This window comes from Poecile atricapillus, chromosome 3, assembly GCF_030490865.1.
Source record: "Poecile atricapillus isolate bPoeAtr1 chromosome 3, bPoeAtr1.hap1, whole genome shotgun sequence".
Taxonomy (NCBI): domain Eukaryota; kingdom Metazoa; phylum Chordata; class Aves; order Passeriformes; family Paridae; genus Poecile; species Poecile atricapillus.
In genome coordinates this window covers 35,545,423-35,572,820 of record NC_081251.1, presented here as the reverse complement: position 1 = coordinate 35,572,820, position 27,398 = coordinate 35,545,423, and the positions used below count along the sequence as shown (strand labels likewise).

General features: G+C 41.0%; 1 protein-coding gene across 1 annotated transcript; it reads right to left on the bottom strand.

Annotated features, from left to right (window-relative positions):
- Positions 1 to 92: 92 nt before the first annotated feature.
- NT5E (5'-nucleotidase ecto) lies at positions 93 to 27,188 on the bottom strand. Its single transcript, XM_058834458.1, has 9 exons — positions 26,481 to 27,188; positions 21,813 to 22,035; positions 16,076 to 16,264; positions 11,668 to 11,865; positions 10,080 to 10,231; positions 6,775 to 6,883; positions 5,780 to 5,929; positions 4,064 to 4,264; positions 93 to 2,515 (listed from the first exon to the last, which is right to left on the bottom strand). The coding sequence occupies exons 1-9, from the start codon at positions 26,796 to 26,798 to the stop codon at positions 2,358 to 2,360; spliced, it is 1,698 nt and encodes a 565-aa protein (XP_058690441.1). The 5' UTR covers positions 26,799 to 27,188; the 3' UTR covers positions 93 to 2,357.
- Between the last annotated feature and the right edge of the window lie 210 nt (positions 27,189 to 27,398).

Sequence of the window (27,398 nt, the reverse complement as noted above, 5' to 3'; positions counted from 1 at the left end):
AATTAATTTCACAAAAATCTCTCAGTGTATGAAATTACAGGATGACATCAAAAAAGACAGCTGGGCAATCAGCCAACTTACATTTTGCTAAAAGAACAATTACTGGGTGTCTTCCTGAAAGGATACGTAGAAAATTTGTAGAATACTCCCATTATTTTAAAATGTCTTAACAAATCCTTTTTTTTTTTTACAACAGAAGCATATGATTGAATCTATTGAATACAAGTAATTAATCTCAGAACTGTCTTCAGCCTTCATCTTACTGTGACCATGGAAAATCACATTTGTAATTTAGTCTTTTTAATACCTGATCTTCAAATCTAAAGCGCTCTTAAAATAATAACAGATGTGAGAAGTGGTTTTGACTTTTAACTTTGCCTTTATTTTTCTGCAGTTTCTTATCTGGTTTTGTGGGTTTTTTTCTGACATCCTCTTTACAGGCTTAGAAAAGAGGATGTTAGCCTGTTCACAGCATTTTATAAAAATTCATTCATATAAAAATGTGTGGAAGATTTTTCTCTGTAAATCTTAATTTGCTGGTCCAGCCTTTATAAAAGATTTTGAAAAAGCCTTTTATGAGTGGATTTTTAACAAGTTTTACTCACAGAACAATACATAAATACATACTAAAGTAATGCCTGCCTTAATAGCTTTCCTCAGTTTTTTGTTTCAAACACCCATTTTCTCTTTTTTACAAACCAATCTAATGCAGCATGGGTGTTCTTTGGCAGTATAATTTGTCTGTATTACTATGGCAAATCTTTCCCTTCTGTTTGCCAAAGGAAGGTGAAAGTGCTACTTCCCTCCTTTCTGGCTCTGCCAAAGCAGTGGTTGCAGCTCTGAAAATTGGAGTTCAGGTACAACTCCGTCCATCAGTGCCTTCCCTGTTACTGGTTTGATGTTGATATGTGATGACCATTCTTTTAATTAACAATTTAGGGAGTGACAAATCATCAGTGCCAGGGCATGACTCGTAGTGTGTCAAGGGCAGTCATCGTTTGTCTCCCTGTTCTTAGCACCCCTTACCTAATGCAGCAGTGTAGTCCAGAGCCCTTCAGGCTTAAATCCTTGAATGGATATAGAAATTAATAGAGTCTTTAAATTTCAACATACTGAATGTTTATCTTAATGCACTTTCTCCTTGAAATCTACAGGTGCAGGGAATGAAAGAGCTTCAGTGTTGAAAAAGAGTGTAGTGAGCTTTCCAGGAAAACAGATCAGGTTTATTCAAAACACTTACAATCAGTTTAAAACAGATTAAACAATCCAAACATGTTGATGTCAAAATTCCCAGTAATCTTAGAAAAATATTTTTTCCCTTATTTTCTTGATAAAGCATCAGCAATGTACATTTAGCTTTTAATCTGATTTCATACCCATTAGCCTGTCTCTTACAACTATTTTTTTAAACACAGCCTTCCCATAGAAGAGGTATAATCACAGTTATCATAAAACCAGGTCATGCTGTAAAAAGCCCCATTACCTGACTATTTCCAAAGGATGCCAAAAGTGCTGCAGGATCAATGCCTGTATCTATTTTCATGGAATGTTGCTAATACAGAGTGACGGGCAGCAGTCCTGTGCATTGTTCTTTGGAAGAGGTATAAAATTGACATGTTTATATGAAATACAGTCACAGATTCTGTTCTCACTCTAGATACAATCCCCCAAACTGGTAAAGAATATTCAAGAGTGAAAAATACTCAATTTATTAAAATTGATCAAAATCAAGTCAAGCTTTCATTGCATCCTTTATTATTGGAAAATATAAGTATAAGTGATATTTCTTTTTCAAAAGTAAAACAAAAACTTTAAAATTGCATATCAAATAGACCTCATGATTTTAATGGCTCTGAGTTTAATCCAGCTCTTTCAGGCATTCATGTAGGTATGATAAATGACTGGAAGCAAAGTAGAGATATTAGACTGAATACCTTAACCCTGAGTGGAGATAAAAGAAGGGAATATACATCTATAAAAAATCCATTTCTAGAAGCTTATTAACATCTGGAATCAGGTTCACTGTCTATCGCAGGTAAAAGAATTTGACAATTTATAATACCTCATTTCAGTCTGTCATTGTTTTATGATTGAGCAGTAAGTATTCACTGGAACTTTGCTTTTGAGACCTGTTTCAGGTACCTGCTGATTCTGACCAAGAGAAGCCATGGATTCTGTCCCCTTGCCCTGCAGACAGTGCTCCAGTGGCACCACAAGGTCAAAGACAATGCCGGGGGCTGCTCACTGCTGACATGCAGCAACCTCACTGCTCATTCATTGTAAGGTGTAACAGAAGACAACAGCTCTCACAGCTTCATCAGTATCATCTTGCTTCCTGTTTTCCCCCAAACAAAAAATCAAGTGTGCAAGAATGTTACAGTGAACAATACAGAGATCAGGGAGAGACTTGCTTCGATAAGACTTCCAGAAGAAAATTTTATTCGACCTTCAACTGCTGGGTAAACTCTCTTCATTCTCTGGAGGTAGCGGGAAACAACTTCGATGTCAGGTTCACCTAAAGAAACAAACAAAAAAGTATTCTATTTGCCAAGCTCTCAACCAAAATGTAAGGACTTGCCTAAATTCCAGTTTTAGCTCAAGAATCAAATTGTTTTCTGTGGCTTACCGTTCTGAATTAGCGCACATCACCTGTGGTGGTTTGTAGCCAGAATTTTTGGTAGTAACTTGTATTTTACAAACAAACAAATTCTTTTTATTTTGTGTGGCTTGTTTTGTTTTGAATTTGTTACAATGGTATTTTCCAGTCAGGTAGATTGAGATAGTCTCCCACCTCTTTGGGGCTGTAGACCTGGCAATTATATTTGCTTTATACTTTCCCAAATTTGCTTTTTTAAGAAGTTTCTAGTCTGGGCACTGCTTGTGTGCACACAAGGTGTTACATGGGTTTTCTACAGTGGGAGACCCTTTTCAGTCACTGCAACACACCCCTTCTAATCCAAACTCTTACAGTCCTAAACTATAACCCTCCATCTTAACAATAATTACAGTTTTACCCTTCTGTTGTACTGAAAGACTTCACCAGAGCCTTACAGGTTGTTCCCTTTCACTATTCCTAATGATTTTTCTCAGTCTCACAGATAGAGCTGATGTTTTAATGCAAGTTTCACAGAACTTTATTTAAAACACCAGTCCTAAAGTGAGAATCAAATTTAAACACCTGTATAAACAAAGAATTAGCCTGTAACAGAAGTCCAAAAGGAAAATTTTTGAGGTAAAAGCATGCTTTCACCATGCACAAGCAGAACATACAAAATTAAAGTCCTGCAAAAACGTAGATGGGCTCCTAACAAGATGATTTTTTTTTTTATTTTTTAAATATAGCACTACACCCCTTTTTCATTTTCAGGAATAATGTATTTTAATCTCAAAATTTTTTTCAAGATTCCCTTCATCCTAAAAGATGGACAATGTCTATTGTACAAACACAGACTTTCTAACACTTTGCATGTAGCTTTAGAGGACCTTAAGCCTGTGTTATAAAACACCTTTCTTCCACCTCTGTGGTGTGGTGTCTGTGGCACCCTGCCTTCTCCTGCCTTCACAACTCCTCGGGGTCTCTGGTTTTGGCTGGGCAGGATAATTCCCTTAGAGCAGGTGAATCTTTGACCTGTTCACTTGAGCTTCATGTTGTTTAATAGTGGAGGTGATGATTCTGTCTTTCCAAATACTTCAGTACAGTGTAAATTTAATGTCTGTAGAAAATAGCATCTTTCTTTTTGTTGCATTGTTCAGTAATGAGTACAAGTGCAAGTGTACTTTGCTGCTTTTCTGGTTTACCACAATCTCAGAACTGCTCTCTGAGCACTGATGAATTGATAAAGATGTTTCTCTTTGAAACTTTCGTGGTTTTAACTGAAAAAGAATGAAGTTGCTGCCTACAACCAAATCTAGCAATCCAGAGCTGTCAGAGTAGAAGCAATTTAATCATTGAGTAAAGGCAAAAGTCTGAGGTTTGTACTGTAGAAAGATCTTTTAATTTTTGGGAATTGTTTCTCTGCTACCCTGCTAGTGCCCATACTTACCTGGACTGCATACCCCTTACCTTTACTGTATCCCAAATTCTTGTCTTTCAGCATACTGTAGCCATCTCCTCCAAATAACATATAGGATGGCAGAGTCACGTTGTATATTTCATCCATCTGGAGTGGGACATAGGCTGGGACTCGGCAGGCTGTGCAAAGCACTTCTAAACTAACAACTCTGCTTCCTGGGGCTCTGGAGAGGTCATAGACCACGTGGATGCCTACAAAAATACACATTGGAATGCCGCTTAATGCAGTGTATGTCGAACACACAGGGCCAGAAGCAGCATTCTCCCTCATCTTCAGCTGGTTCTTTGCATTACTTTGTGACTGAGAGTTGTATCGTTCTGAATTACACCAGCTAATGCCCTGTGGTTTTTTGCACACTTACTCAACTTCTATGCAAGAACATGCAAGAGAAATAAGGACTGCAGAAGCACTGTCCCGCCTCATTTACTTATGTGATGTGTGTTCTCATCACTACTCCACAAAAGGAAATTACTAGTCATGGGACTGGAATACTGCAAGATAAAAATACCTTCCCTTATTTCTGTAGTCACATGCTTTCTCATTTCCCTGGCCTGTTGGCTGAAATGACTCTTTTTAAGGCCGGCCAGCCAGCCAGCCTAACTTGGTAGCTATTCTGGATAATAGACACTGTCCTGAAAAAGGAAAGCCAGACCAGGGCTGTACTCTGCAGTGTCTCCTCAATGTAGGAGAAGCAACATTTCTCATTGTGAGCCCTCCTTGATGAAGGCCAGGGGAGAGCCAGGCCCCAGAACAGCACTGCCAAGAATCTGCAGATGAGGAAGCCACTAAAGGTCGTTCAAAGCACTGAAGCTCTTCCAACCCTGGCGCTCTTCCTGCTCTGGATCTTCCATCCTGAACCCTTTCCAGAGCTACTGGTTTTCTTCTTTTTCTGTAAAGAGGCAGCAAGCAGAGCTCGTTCCTGTTTTACCTTAGAGGTACCTAAGAACATGGGAACTTACCGGTGAAAGTGTGAGAAACGGGTTGTGAGGGATCACATCATCAGGGTATATGGCATGAGAGGCATGGAGGGAGGGAATGCATCAGCCCCTGCCCTTGAAGTTTAGCTTTCTGCTAACTACACAATAAAATCTGCACTGAATCACACAGAGACCAGGAATAAAGATGACTGTAACCTAATACACATCTGGATAAACATATAGGCAGATGCAATTAAAGATATGAGTAGATTTTTGATATTAACTGTTCATCCATATAACACTTAGAAATTCATTGGAGCAATTCCATAGCCCAGTTGGACAAACTCTAAAACTGTCATCAGTCATTAGAGAATTGCACAAAATTATTTTGATAAACTGAAATTCAGCACAGCTATCGAGTTTGGCGTTTCAGGTAGGCTGCCAGTTAAGAACTAAAAACTGGAGCTTGTAGCTATTTCTGTGTTACAGCTATACTAAATTATATTTTCCTCTGGTTAATTGCAGTGTTAAACTGATGCCATTAGGGGTTCAGGGAGCTTGAGAACACTGTCTCTGCTGAAGGGAACAGAGATGGCCTGTGAGCTGCAGTGGGTCAATTAAACATACATGGGATAAACAGCATCTACTGGCTGGCATATGCGAGGCACAGGGCGAGGATGTATGGCTAGCTTGACATTCCAGTCTTAAAAAAAGGCTTCCATATGTAATAAGGCCAACAGGAGGGATGGCTGTTTTGGAAAACTGAGAAGAGGAAAGAAGAAAATATACCTCCAACCTGCAGCAGCTCTCCACTTCCTTTTCCGTATCTCCTCACACTGTGCTCAAAAGCTTCTTTCAGTGTGGAGCCTTTTAATGTCACCATATCAAAACGACCTCCAAATGGCAAAACAGACAGCAAATCTTCCACAGTAATGCTACCTGGGGGCAAGAGACTTTGTTCACTTCTTGGTTTAGGTTTGTTGTTGTTGCTGGGGTTTTTTTGTTTCTTTTTGCTGTTGTTTATAGAATTATTTTAAGATTGTTTCAAAACAAGTTTTTGAAATGGAACATGGCAAATACATGAAGTTTAAGTACATACTAATACATAGAGTTTAAGAAAATGAGGGCTCGTAGGGGTGAGAATCACATATATTGTCCCCAAGAACCTGCATCTTTTATCATTCAGCAGGTATCAAGACCAGTAAATCAGAGTTTGATGTAACTGCATGTATTGGTATTAGAACAGAGCTACTAAAAGACATGAAAAACCAGCAACATAAGATGAAGAAACACAACTATTCATACTGTCAGGCACTTTTTCCAGTTGATTAAGATTTACTCACATATTGCTACAGAAAGACTTAATGAAACTGAGAAAGCTGTTTTCAAGTTGCATTTATGTGGTATCAGGAAAATAAAAACTAAAACCTTAGTATTCAGAAAAACCCAGAGTTTACTTACTCTACAGCAGACTACAGAAGGCTCACAGCGACCATACCAGAGGACCCTGTACAGCAGGAGACCTTTCTTTGTTCCAAGGCAGCAAGGAGAGAGGGAAATAATAAAAAGCATTGTGTAGAAACAATGCTAGTGACTTCTGTCAGTGTCAGCCTGAGTGCAGTTGTGCTCAAATGATGGACAACCTTTTGAGAAAGTTTGAAATCACTTCTAAACACTATGCAAACCCCATCAAAACAAGCCCATACCTAACACTGTGCTCAGGCTGGCAAAACTTGATTCCTTCCTTCTGATAAAGTTGTCATTCAGCTGGTAATTTTACATACCATTAGTGCTCTGCTCATCAATGGGTGAACGTATCCCACCTCCATTCAGGATGCACATTGAAACATGGTTCCATGTCTTTTTATCCGGACTCCCAACATTCTCATAGAGCTACCAAAGGAAAATGTTTAAACAGATTTTATAATATATTATTTATTATTACTTTATCACATATTATAGGCTCTGGAAACTTACACCAAATACAATCTGAAACTGAAAAGAGACAGAAAGGTTTTATGTATTTTTTTTTTCTTTTTTTTTACAAAATCTTCAGCCCCATTGTAAAATATTTAATTATTTAAAAAACCCAAACAAGTATTTTGCTTTTTAAAATTCTTAAAATGAAAAATATTTGCCTTTTAAAGTAATGAACTCTCAGGCTCTGCTCTAGTCTGTGTGTCTATGGCATGGCCAAGACAGGCCAGATGAACGAAGGAAAAGTGATTTTTTTTATTTCAATGACTGTGATAAAGACAAATTATTTAAGCATATTTGGGGAACTGAGAAGTGAAGAGGACCTTAAATACTGCTGTTCATGAAAATCTCTTTGGGAAAGCATAAATTAATTATTTTGCAGGGAATTAAGTTTTTTCAGCTTCTCTGTGGATGGTTTTTAGTATTTGGAATGGACTTGCGTAACTAAAAAGTTGTAGAACAGCGGAAGAACAGGAAACAGGCGTACTAGATCAGAAAGTCTCCTCTACACAGCAATGTGTCCAAGGCTTTGACAACATACAAGGACAGGATAATATTGGCTTGTGACATCGTTGGTAGTACAGAAAATGGAGGCCAGATATTTACTCAGTTGCACAAGGATGATAAGCCCCCAGTGTTAATCCTCAGAAATAACTGGGTGGAATGGGAAAAGTCTGAAATTACCTAGGATAATAGAAAGAATGGACTAGTTTCTATACAGGAATGACTATGGCCTTAACTCCCCAGTCTCACAGAGAGAAGCACATAACAGAAGCCTATAAAATGAAGAAGGGCATGTGGAGGCTGGGTAGGAATTTGTGTCTTTTCTCATTTCAAGAATGATAAAAAATCTGAAAGATTTGGAGAGCGATGATGAGGATGATCAAAGACACAGAAAACTTCTGAATGTGGAATGATGATATAGACTGTCTGACCTGATAAAGAGATAATGGGAGGAAATATTTGAGAATGCTATAAAAGCATGAGTGGTGTGATGGTGGATGGGGAGCAAGTGCTCCAGAGCAAGGACCACTTGACCTCCAGCAGTTGTGCAGGCAGTAGGCAGCAGCAGGCTACACACTGACAAGAGCAAGGTCCCTGCAGGATGTGCAGGTCTCTGGTGGAATGCCCTACCACTAGCTGCTGGGGAGGCTGGAGGCAGGCAAAGGGTGGTGGAGCCACTCTGCAGAAGCTAATCCTGCTGTCTGCCTCCCCTTCTCACTGCTGTTGTTTCTTGCCCTCCCTGCATGTTCCAGTTGAGCCAGTAAATGTCCAGAGACCACTTCTGCCTTGGGAATGCCAGAGCAGCAAGCTGGTGGGAGACACCTGCAGATCTGAGCACAGCAACTCCACAGGCTTGTCCAGGACTATGTTCATCCCCTACCATCCCCATTCTGTCATTCTTGGAGACAAAACTTTGGGATGAATGATCCTGTCATCTGTTCCAGGTGGGTCACTGCTGCACCCCTCTGTGAAGTGTTTGTGACCTCTGACTTGCAGCTGTGTAAATGCTTTGTGTCTGCAGCTTAGTCATCAAAGTTATGCCCTTAGGCTAGATCCATGCTTAGGTTTGTAACTCATAATCAAAGGATTGCAGCTTCTCAGCCCTGAGCTGAGGCAGCTTAAAGGAGAAGCTCACACAGTGCTGTATCGATTTCACAGTCTTTTCACATCTGAGTCCCTTTAAAGTCCTTTGTAAAATGCCATCTAAGCCTGTCAACCTTTTATTCTGAGATTTTGGGCTACTGGTTAAGAAGCATCACCGAACTAAATGGACCTCTGTTTCGACCCCGCACAAACATTCAGTCTTCTGCAATTCTCAATCTCTCAATTTCTCAGGACAACTCTAAATATTAAAACCTGTGGAACAGGCAGGTCTATTTTTTACCTTTATATCTGACCACATGGCAGCAGACAGGAAAGCAAGTATAGGACTGGCAAGGCAATGTGAAGAGAAATCTATGTCTCTATTGATGACTGAAGGTGATTGCCTAGAGACATTGAACTAAAATGGAATTTGACCTCCCTAAGAAAAAATGTATAGCAACAAAATCTACAGCCTTCTGAAAGATTAGAGGGTTACTTTCTTTAAGCTTGAAAAGTGCCAAAGCATTTGTTCACATTTTTGCAAATAAAGATACTAAAAAGTCTAGCAGAAAAAAAACAAAAAACAAGATGCTGCAGTTCTAGGAGAACCGTATGCAGAATTCCCAAACATTAATCTGATTTGAAAATTAGCCCATGAACTAGAGAATTATTTTAGGGACTACAATAAGAGCACTAAAGACTAGATAAATATCTCTGGGAACGTATCTAAGTGAAAACTCATGATTATTAATTGTCCCTTAACTTTCCCTTTATGGGAAAGATAACTTTCTGAGAACAGTCACATTAGTCAATGTTTTTCCCTGAAACACTTAAATGAAACTGTGCTGCTGCAGGGCAGTAAAACAGTCAAACTCAGGAAGTTTAAAAACTGAAAGTGACTTCTTGTAAAAAGACTTTTCTGGAGTTATGTGACTGTTGAAGCCCAGTAGTGCCTGTCAGAACACAGCAGGGGCTGGTGGCTCCTTCTGGGCTGGGGTGTTCTGTGCCCAGCTGGGTGTATGGCCTTTCCCACCCCTCCTTGCTTCAGCTGGCACTTTTTATGCTCTTCAGGGGGATGATTCTTGTCAGTAACTTGACAGAAAATTACCCAGATTTGTTTTCTGTGCCAGCGCACTGAAGTGACAGCAAAGCCCAGTGAGTAATGAGAGGACAGAAAGTGAGTGCTGTGAGCAGGGGCCAGTAGCAGGAGAGGGGCAGGGGAGCTGAGCTCTCCTCCTTGCTGGGCTCTTAAATGAGACTGCCATGTTCCTCAAAAGTGTAGCCTCAAAGCCATCTGTGAAAAAGCTGTTCTCCCTATGAGGCTGTGCACAAAGAATAAACTGTTGCTTACTCTCTACAGAAACATTCCTTATAGCTTCGCTTCTGCCAAGTCTTTCTAGGGACACACTGGATATTGCACTGTTGAAAAGCAGGCACAGAGCCCATGTGTTAATAATTTGGATCTGCATAGCTCTCAAGTAACCCTTAGATGTAATTGCCACCTGTAGTGGTGAAAACATCTTACCATAGCATCACAAAGCAAGTTTCCCATGTTACATTCTTGGAAACGGCATGCTTGGCTTGTACCATTCAGGTAAACACTAGTTTTTCCAATCTCTTTAGAAAAATTCCCCAGGTTTTCTCTCCATTTTTCCACTTCTTCCTTAATGTGCTCATCTGTAAAGTAGTATAAAAGTGTAAAATAAGCATCATATGTATCTCATATTAATGATGCTTCAGTGAATACAGCCCTTAGGAAAAGAAAAAGGTGTTCATGATTCTAAAAAGTTACACTGTTCCTAAAAGCTCCTCAAGCAACTTGGCAACTCTGTTCATCTCAATAAAAGCCTGTAAGCAGAGAAGGTAGGACAGGACAGTCAAGGGAATAAGCCAGTCCTGTGTCACAGCAAAGTTACCCCCTCTGTACTTTTGCCCAGTCCTGTTCTAACATCAGACTGATGTGATTTCTAGTACCTTGTCAGGTGAAAGAATTTTTAAAATACAAGTGAGATTGGTCTTTGAAGTAATTTTCTTTTTTTTTGTTGTTGTTGTTTGTAATTTTCTCCCTTTAATATTGTGCTAAAAGGAAAAATAGCTCAAATATCAATGTCAAGGAATAAACCCTTTATAGAAATTAATTCTCTATGCACATCTGTCTCTTGAGTGAAAATTTAATAATTTCAGAAAAAAAACCCAAAGATACTTGTATATACAGACAGATGTTACAACTATTTCATACCAGCTACTAGTTTTAATCTATTTGCTCACACCTGTCACCAAGAAAAACATTTATAAAATTATACCACCAATGCTTATGAATTTTAAGTTTTACTGACTTCAGAGGGAGAATGTAAAGTTTCTTTACATCACCTCGCTACATTAATAGGTCACTGAGAATAACACAGTAAATATCTATGAACAAATAATTTTTAAAGGATTTGTTTTACAAATACTCAGGCAGAACCTAGAAAATCTGATAAATGCTAAGAACTTCATACAGCAAACACTGGAGAAGAAACAGATTAGAAGACCAGCCCAGGGTAATTACAGAACTGACAAAAAAAAAAGAGTTAACACAGCTCAGAAGGAGTTACAAACAAAAAGTGAGAGACTGTCCTCCCACTTCTTTAAATGTTTCAGAGTTAAAACCTTGAACACAATTAGCACTGCATACAAAAACTCATGGGTTTGTACATTATATTTGCACGTTGGCAGAGTAGTTGGCAGGGTACTACAAGCTTTTTCTGGAACATTTCCACTTTCCTATATTGCTCTAAACTCTGTTCTGAAGAATCCAGCCTCTGGCAAAACTGTAAATTAGTCATCATAATCTTTTAAATCACAATTACAGAACTAGCTAAAACAGGTTCTACAAAGTGGTGAGGCATTGTATCACCTGAATTCTTATAAAAGGACTTTCAGGGATTTTAAATAAATAAAAACACACTCTGAATGCATGCATATTCAACTGTAACACAGGCTGAATGATACACAGAAGAGAACAGCAAGCTCAGAAAGAAAGCTGAGTTCCTATTCAGACATTGTATTTAACACAACAAGACTTGAATCGTAGCAGAGTGCTGCAGGCAAACTCAAATGCTTGGTCCACATACCTTCAGGAATGCTGCTGTCCAGCAGAATGGGGTTTCCAACTGCTTCAACTACATTTCCTTTCTTGTCAAATGTAACATTTAAGTAACCAAGATATTTTCCATAAGCATAAGCTTGTACAACTGGCACCTTCCTCCCATCATCTGATTCAACCATGAATGGATATGGGCCAGCTGGCACTTCAGTAGAGGGTGGGGTGCCTGCACAGAACAAGCATGAAAAGTGGGTCTTCAGCTCATGTGACCTTCAAGGAGTTACTACAGTGACATTTGAAATGTTTCTCAGCCTTACAGAACCCAGATAGGATAGAAACAGCCATGACTGTATTGGACTACAAGCACACATTTGATTGTTCAGTTATCTCATAGGAGACAATGTTGTGTTCAGGACATGAACTCAAATAATTACCACAGTGTTTTTTAGCTTGTGACAGCACACTCTGCCATGACATCCCATCACAACAGCAACAATGCAACTTTTCATTCCAATTATTGCAATCTAAACCCCTCAGTAATGCAAAAATACCAGCTACTGGGTGAAAAGTTTATTGTTGAGATTTCATACTACATTATTCTCCATCAGATAGAAAATAAGAATCTTAGTAAAATATACATCAGACTCCTTGATCTGCAAAAGTCTAACACATTTTTACTGTTAATAATCAGATAGAATACCTACTAACAGTTCTGTGAATTTGTACATACAGCCAGCTCTTTTTTTTTCACTATACCAAACAGCCTCTAAAATTTCAGACAGACTGCAAACCCTCTGCAAAAACGAACTTCATTAGCATTAAAGTTGTGTGGTCATGGATGTAAAACTCCTATCAACCTGCAAAGTCTGAAAGGTGACTAGAGGCAAGACTTGGAAATGGATTAAAGCAAGCCACTGTCAGAAAAAAAGAGACAGGTCAATTGGCATAGGCTACCACAGGATTTAGAAACCACACAGGGGCAGAAAGTGGCAAAGAAAATTGGAACTGCACAGTACATCTCTTGCTTCAAGGGTGCCAGCCTTCTCCGTGTCTCCTCAATGTTATCTGAATAGTGACAACATTATCTGAGTAGTATCTTTCCCTGCTGTTACTCCTGTCATTATTTCTGCCCCACTGTCAGATTAAGGCTGGGTAGCTCCAAGAGCCATCAGCTCCACAGCCATCTGTGACAGAGCTCCCTCAGAGCCTGCTCCTTACTCCTGTCTCAAAGGCAGCAGCATTTCCCATCCATGTACTGGTGAGCACTGGCCTGCTGGCAAGGCAGGGGCACACGGGAGCAGGTGCAGAGGACGTGGTTCCTGAGGAAAGCAGCCTCTTAACTTCCACAGCTCACAGAACAACTTGTTTCCTTCCATTTGCAGTTGTTTACATAATATTAAATCCTAGAATAAGCAGCATGATAAATATTTCTTCTAGAACTCCAATACCATTCATATTCCTCTCTAATCCCTCCTATTTCTCCAGGGAGAAGAGCTGCAACAAACTGCAGAGTGAACTAAACTTACCACAGAACTAGCTTTTCTACTTTCAGTCAGACCAACAGAGTTGGTTTCTTGGAATGCCACTTAACTATCCATTTATTTGGGGAAGAATTTAAGAAATCCTGTTGCTAATGAGGACTATCCAGGATTTATGCATGCAAAAGTGGCTTTGGGATTTTCTGAATTGAAAAAGGAATGAGTTTTGATTTCTTGTCCTCATTTAGTCCTCAAATGAACACAGCATTAGAAAGATAAAGTTGTTATTTCTAGGCATTGTTTTAGTTTATATCAGCTATGTGTAGTTAAGTGCTTGTCCAGAGTCTTACTCATTTCTTGCTTTCTAACAAAATACTTTCTGATACTTGCTTGCAGGATTAATTAGCACTGTGACATCTTTCCCTTGTAAGATAGATATGTTCCTTCTGAAATGCAAAGACTATTCAGTGCATCTTACCCCAAAGAACACAGCACTAGAATTCATGCTCAGTCAAGGCCTGAGATGCTGTTTCATTACAAATGCACAAACTCATACTGGGTGACTGAAGAACATGTAACACTTCCCTATTTCTTACCCTGTTTTAGCCAACACACTACACTTTCAGAACATCAGTTCTGATGAAAACTAGGAAGTAAACTGCTCTAACCCAAAACTATCACTGCTGCTTGAATCAGGTCTACAAACCAAATGCACACCTGAACATGTCAGGACAATATTTGCCTTATAACCTGCGGATAAACTGGAGATTGGCAAATATCTTAGAGACAGGTTGGACTAGTCCAAGACAAAACCCTTACACTAAGATTTCTCTGTGGACATGTCTTCATGGACAGCATGTCTTTAAATCTCCATGACAAAGCAGGCTGAACAGCTCATACATCTCCACTTAGACTGAGCTGAAACATTCTTCCAGATTCTGCTGACAGTTATTGATTAAATCTCTTGATTTAAATGACAGCCTACAAGCTTAGTATATGCATCAAGATGTGCAGAAAAGACATTTCAAATCAGATGTTTTACATTGCAGTGAAATCGCCTCCACAGATGTGGCTGTTCCTCTGGGAATTTTGGCTGATGGCTTTGACTCAGCAGGGCATGGTGCACAAATGCACTCATGATTAGCTGAGATTTTTAACCTGAAGGCTGCAGAGTCTCCTGCAGTGAATCTTGGACACCTTCAAATGGGGAGGGGTGAAACAACTCGACATAGTCTAGTCTGACAGCAGGGTACTCTAGTCAGGGGTGACTAGAGGTGTGTTTGCAAACTCCCACAGATCTAAACAGGATGTGGACTCAGATGCCTCAGCTCCTGCAGCACTTCACATCAAGATTTTAAATTGTGACAAGTGGATCATACTCAAAAAGGTATTTTGATTACTGTGGCTACCACTAAGAGGCACAAACTTTCTACAGACATTGGCCAACAAGACTGTGCAAGAGAATATGGATTCCACTGTGTAATCCACAATGAATGCACACTTCGAATATGGAATCCATCCTTGTTTTTCCCATCTCAAAAAGAATTCAGTAAAACTGCAGGCTGCACCCCAAGACAAGACCAAGCTTCCTGTGGGTTGTGCAGGTCAGTGTTGGAATGCCCTGCTATAGGCTGTTGTGCAAGCTGAAGGTAGTCAAGAGGAGATGGAGACAGTAAATATCAAGACACCTCTTCTGGCTTGGGGAGTCCCTGAGCTGCAAGATGCAGGGAAACATGGGCAGAGCTGAGTAAAGTGTCCCCACAGGTTCATCCAGTCCCCTCAACCCTCCCCCTTGGTCACTCTTAGACACATGGTATTGGGATGGTCCATCCTGTTGTTCCAGTTTGGTTACTTCTCTGCTGCACCCCTTCATAATGTGTTTGTAAACTCTGACTCAGTTGAGTCTTTGTGCCTCCAGATTAGTCATCAAAGTTATCCCCTAAGGCCAAATTCAAGAGATATTCTGATCTACCCAATGTGTAACTGTGGCATGCAATTGTTTCTTTTTAACAAGTGAGATAACAAAAGGTGTGAGTCCTGGTAAGATAAAAAGGGCATGAGAAACAGAGAGGAGATGAATAGGGAGAGGAGAGAATGATGGAAAATGCAAACCTTTTAAGTGGTCAAGTTCCTAGGATACTGTACATAATGTTATCCTTTTGAATAGGGCAAATGGGAAACTTTTCTAAAAATTACAGAAAGCTCCCACTATAGTCTCAACCAGTTATTAAAGTTTCTGCTAAATTTAAAGAACTTAAAAAATTCAGTCAAACAGAACAACAAAACAGCCTCTCTTTTACTTGGGTCCTTACACTCTGGGGAAGGTAACAGCATTGGGGAAGCTGCTGATGGTAGGTGGTGCCTAAAGTAGCATTACTGCAGGAGAAAACAGATCAACAATGTTTGTCTCTAGAATGACGTCTGCCTCTAAAGAAAAGAAGAATAAAGTCAGAGATTAAAAGAGGGATTGAAATAAACATATGAAACTTGGGGAAAGTATTTTAATGGCAAGCTAAATTGAGACCTATGAATATGGAATCAGATTACAGAGAAAAATCAACACCAGTAGCAGTTTTGAAGTCCTTTATGACTGATTTTTTTGGTTACGTCACACACACGTTTAAAAGTAGACAACTAATTTACTGTTTTGAGGTGTGAGCTTGAAAGAAGTACAGTAGCAGTAATTTACTGGTATTGCTACCTTTGTTCCTCTTCCCCACATTGTGTAGGTCACCTTGAACATCCACAGCATTACGGAACCTCTCAGTGAGCTGTGGTACTTGGTGTGCACAGGCTGTTTTGAATCGTTTTCTTCCATGGACGTTATGGACATGTACGAGCTATGAACCTGGCTGAGTGCAGCCAGCAGTAAACTATACTGGTGAAAGTTCTCGGAGTTTAAAGATGAACAGTTTCAACTCAGCTTTAGAAGCAACATTTTAGTAAGAAGTAAAATACCTGTATAGAGAAATGTGTTTGTATGTCCTCCAATCACAACATCCACTCCTTTCACTTTTTGGGCAATATTTTGGTCCACGGTAAAACCAGAATGTCCTAGTGCAATTATTTTGTTCACTCCCATAGCAGTAAGTTTATTCACTTGCAGTTGCAGTGCTTCAATTTCATCTTCAAAGGTTACATCATCCCCTCAAAAAAACAAAAAAATATTAAAAAAATTTACTTACAAAGTACTTTAATTGCTAGTTAAAAATAAAGAAGTTGACATCAGATATTAGTTTGTATAATTAAAAGGACTTTGAATGGCAGTGCCTTTCAAATATCTGGTTCAAGCTCTTGATCTGAGCTGATGTTTTTCAGTCTCTCAGGAGCACCTCTGTGCTTAGACTAATACAACATTTCTGCAACAAGCTGTATGTACTTCCCCAGATGAAAAAAAGTCATAACTTCATAAAAAAAATAATTCACATCAATAGTAGGATCAAAAATTGAACGGCTTTTATTATGTAACTAGAGAAAGGAAAGTAAATGTGTCAGTGCTTGCATATAAACACTTGTTTATATTCTATTAAATTCTATTACAAAGAGTTTTTTAATTCCCCAGCTGTATTTCTTTGAGATCATCTATATTCTCCCAAGTTAAATCTCCCTTTTTACTGCACACTCATCTTGTTCTTTCCTTTATCTCCCCCTCCCCAATGTTTTAAACAGCAGCTTCTTCAAAGTCCTCCCTGAAACTCTGAATTGCCCTTTTATACAAATTAACTGATAATGTGAACCACTCTCAGTAATACCAATACTGCAGCACAGCACACATCTGAGATACTATTCTGAAACAACAACATAAGGAATGGAAATTCTGGAGAGGAGAAACCTTTTCTGGACAAGGATGTTGGGAAACTGACAATCTTTCTGCAAGCTTTCTGTGCCTGCTGAAATTACTCTAACAGTTACACGAACGCTGGAATAACAGGCGTTTTTATCCGGGGCACAGTGGTTGGGGTTGCACAAAAGGACTTCCTATGTAATAGGATACTGACAAAGTTTTAAGAACAGAGTTTAAGGACAAATTCAACCAACTGTAAACTTAGACTTTCTGGTGAAGACAACCAAGTGACTTTTCTACCAGTTCCTCCTCTACCTAATTCCTTCCTGCAGAGTTCTGTGATCAGATCATTTTGAAGAATGCCTTTAAAGTAAAAAGATTTACGTTATTTCATAACAAAGGGAGGAGTGAAACGAATTCACAATCCACTGCAAAATGTTTCAGGAAATGAGGAGGAAGCTGCTACAATGGAAGAGATAAAAGAGGGTTACATAAATTGGTTCAGCACCACACCCATTCAATAGTTCTGTTAGTGCCAGAGGGAATCTCTGTAGTGCACATTGCAGAGTGAATTGTGCAGTGCCTACCCACATTTTCTTCCTGTGGACCTCTTCTCAGAATCAAAGAGCCAGAAGTTAATTGAGTTTGGAAGAGACCTCCAGGAGCCATGTAATCCAAAACCCACTCAAAGCAGGAACTGAAAGCCAAATGAGGATGCTCAGGGTCTAGTCTAAGCTGGCTGAAATTCCAGTCTCTCTGGACAACCTGTTTAATGACTTACCATGACAAATTTTTTCCTTAAGCCCCCATAATTTCCTTTGTTACTGCTTGAGCCCATTGTTTCTCTTTCACCTCTGGGAAGTGTCTGTCCCTGTCTTCTCTATAAATTCCCTTACACCACTGGAAGACTGCACTTGGTTCCCCTCTTAGCCTTCTTCTCCAGGCTGAAGGAAGCCACTGGCTTCAGCCCCTCCTTGCACATCCTTGCATTTGACAGCAGCTGGCCTGATGCAGAGCTGCTGGCAGAAAGGGAAGTGCAAGAATTGATCCCTGAGTGCAGGCTCTTCTCATACTCCTCTCACCACCATGGACCAGCTGCACCCCAATGGTGTGGGGAGCAGTTCTGCAAAGAGAGCTGAGCTCTTGAAACAAAGATCAGGAACAAGCCACTGACGAGCTGTGCCAGCATGCAGGTGCCTGCGGGCTAACTTCTCCATGGCCAGTAGCCAGGTGGTCCATGACAACCAAACTCCCCCCATCAGCACCAGCTCTGTAATCCCTCCACGCCACTGCAGCCTACAAATGTGCTGTACATTGAAGACACATTATTATTAGTCTTTAACCCACAGAATCATAGAATCTTTTAGGCTGGAAAATGCCTCTAAGATCAATGAGTCCAACCATTAACCAACACTGCCAAGTCCACCACTAAACTGTGTCCCCAAGTACCACATCTACACCTCAAGGGATGGTGACTCCAGCACTTCCTTGGGTAAGTTCCAGCACTGTTCCAGTGTTTGACAACCTTTTCCAAGAAGAATTTTTTCCAAAAATCCAATGTAAACCTCCCCATGCAAAACTTTGAGGGCACTTCTTGACCTGTCACTTGTCATTTAGGAGGACACAGTTCCCCACCTTGCTACACCCTTCTTTCAGGTAGGTAACTGTAGAGAAAAGGTATCAAAACAAACCAACCCACTTCCATAATGAGGGAAAAAACAAGGTCTATCCCATGCAGGTAAGCCCATCCCTCTCCCAGGACTGCTAGGTCAGGACAGGCAGACACCAGAGCTCAGGTGGGTCGTCTCACTGCCAATCCACCCATCCGCTTGTCTGATCTCGTCTTGTGTGCTTTGCCCTCAGAAAGGGAATTCTGCTTGGGACTGCAGGGGTTTCTTTCACCCCTTCTCTATGGCCTAGCCATTGCACTGCACACAGCTTGGCATCCTCGTCATCTGAGTATTTGGTGTAGGTGGAATGAAAGGTTTGAAAAGTTACACAGGCTACAGCCAGCAGGTTTGAAAGTTATACAGTGGGGGACTGTAAGAGCAGTTACACCGTGTTCAATTCTCTAGGAAACCAGGCAATAAGCAATATATGCTTAGCACTCATCTGGGCATTGTTCAAAACAATCTGAATCAAAATGACTAACTTGTTGCTCATGTCAATATTTCACTTCTCTTTCAAGGTATTAAGCTGATGTGGCACCTTCTCTTTTTAGATGAGACGGAGTTTCAGAAAAAACAGCCATACTGCTACAACCGAACAAGGAAAAGAACTGTCTGCCTGTTAAAAATATTACTCAAGATAGCCAGAATAAAGTGGAAAAAATGCAATTTAAAATTCCATTTCAGAAAACTCTTCCAAGTTGATAATTTTAGTAAATATTTTGCTGCCTGAAGGGTTACAAAGTCAGTTTGGGTTTACACCTTACACAAAAAATACAGTGGACCAAACATTACAGAACTAAAGCAAGTGGGCTGGAACCATCAAATAGTAGAAAGATGGCCTTGTGATTATCAGTTCAAAGTAAATACACAGACAACTGTCTGTGCACCAAGTTATAAGCAACTCTTGCAAGGAAAAACCTGCTGATCACTCAGCTGAGATAGCTGTACATAGCAAAACAGAGAACTCCAGAAAAACTGCCAATTGGCTGTAAACTATAAATGTGTTCCCTATCCCTATGGTTTCCAAACAGTGACATTAAGAGTACCTTCAGCAGAGATTAGTTGGTCCCTGCCAATGGAAACACTGAGATTTAAGGACTTCATACTCTGCTTAAAAAAGGTCATCAAAAGACTTGAACAGAGTATGAAAAGCACAAGTTGTAATTTCATAGCTGGGTGGAAGTTATTGAGATGTAACAATAGAAGAAATCACACTCACAAAACATTTCCACAGAAGTCAGTAATGTAGGAATTCATGTTTCAGCATTCTGAAGCTTCCTGTTTGCCTTGAGAATGCCCTAAGAGTATAAAGCATGCCAAAGCACACAGAGGCAGAGAAAACGGAATCATCTGGAAGAAATGTGTAGAGATAAGCAAGGTGCTGAATTTAACATTTGCAAGGTCCCTTATTAATAGAATATAAGGAACTAGGGCAATAATTATTTAGCCACTGACACGTCTGCCATGATTTTACCAGTCTGAAGGACTGCTAGTTCATGGGCAATATATAGTCACTGAGTTATATTAGCGTGCCCTGAGTTCACATCTTGAAAGCTTCTAAATATTCCTCCACACACTGAGAAGGCAAAGCAGTAAACTATAAAAACTCTGATCGCTATAAATGCTGCTGATAGAATTTGCTCTGCTTTTTGCTCCGTTACACTGTGGGATATACTTCCTTAGGGATGCTTCGGCTCCATCTATGGAGCTAACAAGACTTCCCTTTTAACACTGCTTTTTTATCTAGCTGTGGTCTCTTACAATGTCTCAGCATACTGAGGGCATTGGATATGATGTCTAAATGTTATTGGAAATGTACTTGAATGCTTCATACAATCATTCCAGCACTATCTGGAATTTCTGGATTTTCACCTAGTGTATTTATTTGCAAGGAAGTTACTTTGATGACCTCACTGCCCCAACACAGGAGTTTGGAAGAAGAGCGGCCGCAGATTTCATTAATCCCTAACAAAGGACAATATTGATTGTCATTATTCAAACTTAGCATGACATCTGATGATATCTACCTTCACGCCCTCAGGCACAGGTAAAATTCTACTACCAACACAAAACACAGATCAATTTTCTTTTTTGTTGGGGGAAAAAAAGACAGGAATCCAAAACCATAACACTGCAAAACAGAAGTGAGATCAATAAGTCTATTCAGACCTCAGATGTCCATTCTTGACAGATTAAACATACAACACTGGAATTAAAAAACACAGAAGGAATAGTTCTATGTTCTAATACTTCCTCAAAGTATTGAATATTCCTTTTGTCAGGAAAACAATGCACTACTTCTGTATTACTAAGCAATAGAAAGAGAAATATAATACGAAATCCACTTTCAATGTGAAAGTGTTTTAAACGAGTTCTCGGAACATCCCTAACTGCAAAACCAAGGGAAGAAACTCTGTTTTTGTTACATGTAGACTGAACTCTGAGCAGGCAGTGACTCATATCTCCTACAGCTGATTTAAATGTGTTTCTCATTCCAGCAAAACATTTTATTTTACTAAAAAAACCAAACCCAAACAAAACCCTCATCAAACCAAACCCCCTGAAATGCTGGAAAAAATAGGCAGAAATTGAGAAGCTTTTTTCCTCATAAATTCTAATTTTACTCATGAATGAAGCAATTGTGGTAAAAGCTGAACGGGTGTTCCTTCTGTAGTCTAATTTCTGCAAATATTTTGAGAGGCTAAAAACATCTTGGGCAACTTTTGCTTCAAAAACAAGTATGAACCTCTCCTTGTTTTTGGGCATGGAGGCATACAAGAACAAAATTTCAACACACAGAGAAATATCATACTTCACGATAGAGATAAGTTCTATTCATGTTTTAACTTTTTTTAAATGGATAAATAAAAGAAAATTGAATATAAATGAAATATAATGAAAATCATAAATCATGAAATATTGTAAATAAAATATCATGGACTATAACTTTAAAAACCCAAGCAAGAATGAAAATCCCAGCAGCCTCTGAGCTCTCCTGCAATCTCACTGAATTTCTGATATTCTTAGATATGGTCCAGGTCAGTATGAACGAGGGTTTTAATGTTAGCAAGCCTATTTAAGGATAAAAATCAGGCAAAGTTGAGTAATACAAGTAAATACTGATAAAAGAAGAGACTTCCCACTTTCCAGCTGAAAACATTCATCTTTGGATTTAAAAAAGGCAGGCAAATAACAAAAGTAGTAACAAAGGACATAAACTTGCATACTGAAGAAAACATACCTGGCTGTGAAAGAAAAGACGTTTCCTTTGTAGTGTAGCCCACAATTCCAACTGATTCTGAGTCAAAATGAACTATTTTAAAAGGATGAACATATTTCATCATTTCGTTTGCTAATGGAGTTTTCCCTTTAATATTTGCACTCAGGACTGTAAAATTCGCATTTTTAAGAAGAGGATCCAATAATCCACTCACACCTTCGTCAAACTCATGGTTACCCAAAGCCTGCAAAAAGCAAGAAGAAAATATGAGACCCTACCTCAAATATTCAGTGTAAATAGTCTCATATACATGTGTTTGAGAAAACAAAGTCTACATTCTATGAAAGAAAACCCTAACTTGCCTAAACCAACACATTCCTGTTTCTCATGAACACAGAAATGGTTGGGTTATTTTTCTTTTCAGATGTAGGTTCTTGTTTTTCAGACTCTTACATGATGAAACAGAAAATCAAAATCCAAAACCTATCCATACCAGATCAAAACCCATTCATTTTACATTCTCTAGCTCTAAAAAAGAGGATTAACAATAACAACAAAGGAAAACATATATTATGTGTATGGAAAATACGTTGTTTAAATACTGAAGAAAACAAATATTTTCATTGATATTTAGCATTTTCTTCAAATAAAAAGTACATTTTAAGAGCTTTGTGCTTGGACTACAGTTCTTGAAACATTCTTATGCTGCACTTAGTAAAGATTCTTCTGTGCTTTAACATCCAACAAGAAAATATCATTTTCTATCCGCCATCAATATAATTTCTTGCCTATGGAAGATTTAGTGTTTATCAGTGAGGGAGAATCCCCAGAGCCAATCCCCAGAGGGCGTGTGCGCTCACAGGTGGGTGTGCACTTAACCCGGTGAAGTGTCAAGACTGCTACACAAAACGAGCAGTACAATTTATTATCAAGGTAATTCCAGCCAGATAAGAATGTTTGGTTTTCCCAGGCTGGTTAAGCAGATGAAAAGGGACTTACCTCGAGGGAAATTTCTCCTACCTGCCCTTTTTTCATGCTCAGCCTAAATTGCCACATGCCTGTGCCTGCAAGTTTGGTGATAAGCCAGCAAAACCTCCATAGATGGCATTTTGCAGAAGCACAACATACGCAAGGACTTTGTAGCATATTTAAGTATTAGGCAAGGAAAAGATGTATCCACAGAAACACAATAATTGTGCAACCCAGTACATAATAAATTTATGCAAGGTTTCAGGTTGCAGCTGGAGCAAAGCACATAAGAGGTATCAAAGCCAATGGGCCAACTCTTCCAAGCAAAATCGTGCTCTTAATTTCATTCTGAGATTAAGTAGGGAAAGCTGCATTCACCATCTCAGAAGGTTTATGTACCCTTCTGTTCTACTTAAACCACCCACACACCCAGCTGTGCTTGCCCCAATGTTTATTCTTCAAATGGATGTACTAACCCTGATCACGTTCCAAACCAAGCAGAACCTTGAGGCCACCACAGGTTTGGGAGCTCAGTATTTCAATCAATTAATTGGCAGTGTCTTTCTTTTGGGACAAAGATTCCTGACTCCCTTTATCCCCCCAGGCACGCAGTCGATGGCTCTGTGGAAATTTCAGGATATCAGCAGTAACTTGCATTGGAAATCAGCTGCTCCTGCTGACACTGGTGAGAACACTACTCACACTCCGGGGAAGGAGCCAAATTGTTTGTGTGCAGCACTTTTCCAAAAGAACCAAGAACTATCTTTGAAAAAATCCTGACTTGGGAAGACACAATGCACTCCTAACTTCTAACTGTATTCTAATTGCAATCTAATTTGCTGTAAAAAAATACCAATAAAGATTTAAAAAAATTTAAGACATTCATCTTGATGCTGTCTGGATGTTCTGAAGAGATATCTATGGACTGGTAGAGTATATCGGAATGGTAAAAAGCTCTGTCCTTTTGGCTAGCACACATGCCTTCTGTTCCTCCTAAATATGCAATTAAACCTCAACAAAAGAGGTTTCAAATGAATTAAGAAATTGAATTGGATATAACTGCCACCAGCTTGTTGGGGGGAAAAAACCCAAAACCCTAACCCAACCAACCAGTTAGGAAAGATTGTTTCTCTTGGCTTTGTGTCTTGCATTTGGATTATTTGATGTCCATTAGGACACTAGCTTTAATCAAAACTTTTCCCATGGTGTGGGTGGTTACAAAGTTGTTAATGAGAAATCATTGGTGGCTAATAATAGTTTTATTTTTGATGCTACTCCTCTTCTGAGGAGGAAGATGTGGACCATTTTGGGTTCCTATACTCTACCTAACTGCCCTTACACCCAGAGCTCCTGGGACTTCCCACCTGTGCAAAATCCCTTCACCAAATCTGAATCTGTTGGCCAGTGTAAGTCACAAGAGGGAATAAACAGAAATATTCAGGCACACAGCATGTGATTATATAATCCTCTTTTTCACAAAGAGCGAGTCTAAAAGTATTTCAAAAATCAGGATACAAATTAACAGGAGGATGTGACTTAAAGGTAAAGCTAGAAGACTTCCATCACCTCTCCAATTATTGCCTTTGAGATATTTAAATTGGATTTTAATCTCAATTACACCAGAAAAAAAGGTTGGTGCCATAAAATTTTTTCGAAGGCAATGAAACAGGAGAAAACAGACTGGGGGTGATAACAGGTATAAATGAGAGAAAGGTAAACTTAAAAAAAAACAAACCTTCTCCTATTTGTGGAGAAAACCTCTAATGCTTCCAGACTGTCCTAAATCCTCCTATGGCTCCTGCCCGCATCCTGTAACAACTTCAATGACTCATGCTCTCTCCTTCATCCTGTTTGTAATCCTAGCGCTGTAGCTCACTTCTAGACATTTCAGTAACCCCCACCCCTTCTGTCAGGGATGCGACTTCCCAAATTTTGCTTAAAGAAACACTAGCTCACCCTTCTCAGTCCGGCTCTTACCTTGCTCTCTGTGCCCCCACCCAGCCACCATCCCCACTGCATGCCCCCCCCTCCCCCCGCCAAGGTCCACAGACAGAAGAATAGAAACAGACTCTGCATCTGCTCCTCAAGCTCTTTGGTAGCAGAGAAAGACTGAGAATCTACAGAACGTTTAGCACCTACCCTGTCACCTTCTATTCAAATTATAAAAAGCAGCACCTCCACAGAGAGCAAGTGGCTGACTACTTCGCCTAAGGCATTCACATCTGGTAAAAGCCTCTGGATATCTGGTATGAGGTGGGTTTATTTTAAAAGCTTATTCTGATGGAAAAGCACATGGTATCTCCGAAACCAGGTGCTTCCTACATAACTTGTTTCTAAAACTGAACAGTACTTCAGCACTGCCAGAAAAAATTTCTTGTGATATAATCAGGAACTGTACAGGCTCGCAAGCTGCCCATGAACTAGTTATACCAGCAAGCACAAGACTGAAAAATGACAGACAGCAGAAAGCTTTGTGAAAAAGCTAGGAAAAAAACACCTCAAGCTATTTCTGCACTGCAGAATCCCAAGGCACTTCCCAGCTCTTAGTAAGGATGAGTCCTGAATGCACACACTCCTCTCCACCACAATTGAGAGGAAACACCCTGTTAATGTTAGTTTCGCAACTAGAAAACCGTTCACTAGGGCATGTGGACAGGGAGAAGTATCCCTCAGATCTGTCTGGTGCTTAGCCTAAAAAAGTGCACTGGTCCACAGCTGTCCTGAGGCAGAGGGAATACACAGGTGAAGGCACTTTTACCTGGAAAGGAAAGCACAGTCCTTTCCAGACAAAGCAAAAAAGATGAAGATAGAGAATGTGATTCGCCCAGAAGATTTTCCCCTCAAGCTGACCGTTGGGATGAAATAAATATCCAATCGCTGTCACAACAGCAGTCATGCTCAAACACGACTTTAATCTCTCTCCTTTCCGGGGTTGTACACAAGCAAAATAAGCCACTGCCTTGAGACAAAAGATTTAAGGACACGGAGTGACATCCCCCAGTCTCAGCCACAAATTCTACCTTTCTCTCAGCACTTGCACGACCAAAAGGGGCAGAGTAAAGGTGCACGATTAGCACAATCTCGGAGACCTTTCTCACTACACAGCCTCTTATATACTCTGTCATGACCACAGCTCTGAGGGGACTGGACACAACCAGGGTGGTATTGATGAAAACTAAAAACCTCCACCCTTTGAAAATAGCACTGCCAACCTGTGCCATCTGTTCCCTGCAAGAACGAAGCAGGACAGGCTGCGAGCCTCAGGCAGACAGCTCCTCTGTCGCAGACCACACTCTTTGTCCGGCTTTTGCTGGGGTCCCTTCCATGGCCTGCCAACTCCTCTCCAACAGAGTCGGTCCAGCCTCCTGCCAGCCCCCAGCCCCTGCATCTGCCAAGGAGAGTTCCATCGCATCACTCTGTGGAGCCTTGCCACCATCTCCCGGTTTCTGGCTGTCCGTGGGGCTGCCAGCTCACGACTTAATTCGGCCGGGGAGCCCACCACCCAGCAATCACACCCCTTCTCCTCGCCTGCCTCCCCTCTTTGGCCACGATTTTAGCGTTACCTACAGCCTTTTCTGATGCAACTTTACGCACCGAAGGAGGCGGCAATGCGAAAAGCCGGCATCGGACGAGGAAAGGCAGGAATAGACCCAGCACCCAAGGGGAGAGAGTGAGGGCAAGACCCCAGCGCGCCTCTCGCCGTCCCCCGCTCCGCTTTACCATGGCATCGTAGCGCAGGAGGTTCATGAAGTGGACCGCCTCCCGGCCCTTGAAGCGGGAGAACCACACGGTGCCCTGGTACTGGTCCCCGGCGTCCAGCAGCAGCACATTGCGGTGCGCGGCCCGCTCCGCCGCCACCCGCGCCGCTCTCCGCGCCACGCCGCCGAAGCATCCCGGTGCTGCCGCCTCGCAGCGCCGCGGGCCCTCGCCCTGCGCCTCCACCCGCCCGTGCACGTCGTTGGTGTGCAGCAGGGTCAGCCGCAGCTCCGCCGCCGCCGCCGCGCTCAGCCACAGCCACAGGCACAGCCCCGCCGCCATCCCGCGGGAGCTGCGGCCGCTCCGCCGCACCGGGAGGAGCTGGGCAGCGGAGGACACTCCGGGGACACGGCGCAGCCGGCGCGCCGCCCCGGGGAGCTAAGGCTGTGACCCGCCCGCAGCCGCAGGTGCTCCGCGACTGCTGGGAGAGTGCGAGGGGGGCTCGCCGGGCTGGCGGCTGCGGCCTCCTCCCGCCTCGCTGCCCGCCCGTCCTCGGGGCTCTCCGAGCTCCAGGCAATGTCCTGCCCCCGTGCACGTCCCAGTCCCCGCTGTCCCACCGATGTCCTTCACCCGAAGGCAGCTGCTGACGGGTTGGAGAAGGGCTTTCAGCCGGCTGCTGGAGGTCAAACGGAATGAAAATCCAGCCAGCAGGGAAAGGACAAACTCCAATGCTCACAGGAAGCCTTGGTGAATGTTTAGTACGCTGAAAGGAGTTTCCAAGCCTTCACACGGAAATGTTTGCCTCTCTCCTCCTCTTTCTCCAACGATGCTTAAAATAAAGACTGCTATTTCATCCATAAAAAGAGTTACACTACTTTAAGAGTTGATTTAATTATAGCTCTAGAGGTTTTGGTGTAGATTCATGAATGGCTTTCAAGATTT

What these genes read in the sequence shown, in the direction of transcription:
- NT5E (XM_058834458.1), bottom strand. Translation starts at nt 26,798, where the DNA reads ATGGCGGCGGGGCTGTGCCTGTGGCTGTGGCTGAGCGCGGCGGCGGCG. An exon ending in AAACACATTTCTCTATACAG is followed by an intron (nt 11,866 to 16,075) that starts GTATTTTACTTC and finishes TGTTCTGTGCAG; the next exon opens with GCACCCCACCCTCTACTGAA. An exon ending in ACTTGCTTTGTGATGCTATG is followed by an intron (nt 6,884 to 10,079) that starts GTAAGATGTTTT and finishes TTCCTTTGGTAG; the next exon opens with CTCTATGAGAATGTTGGGAG.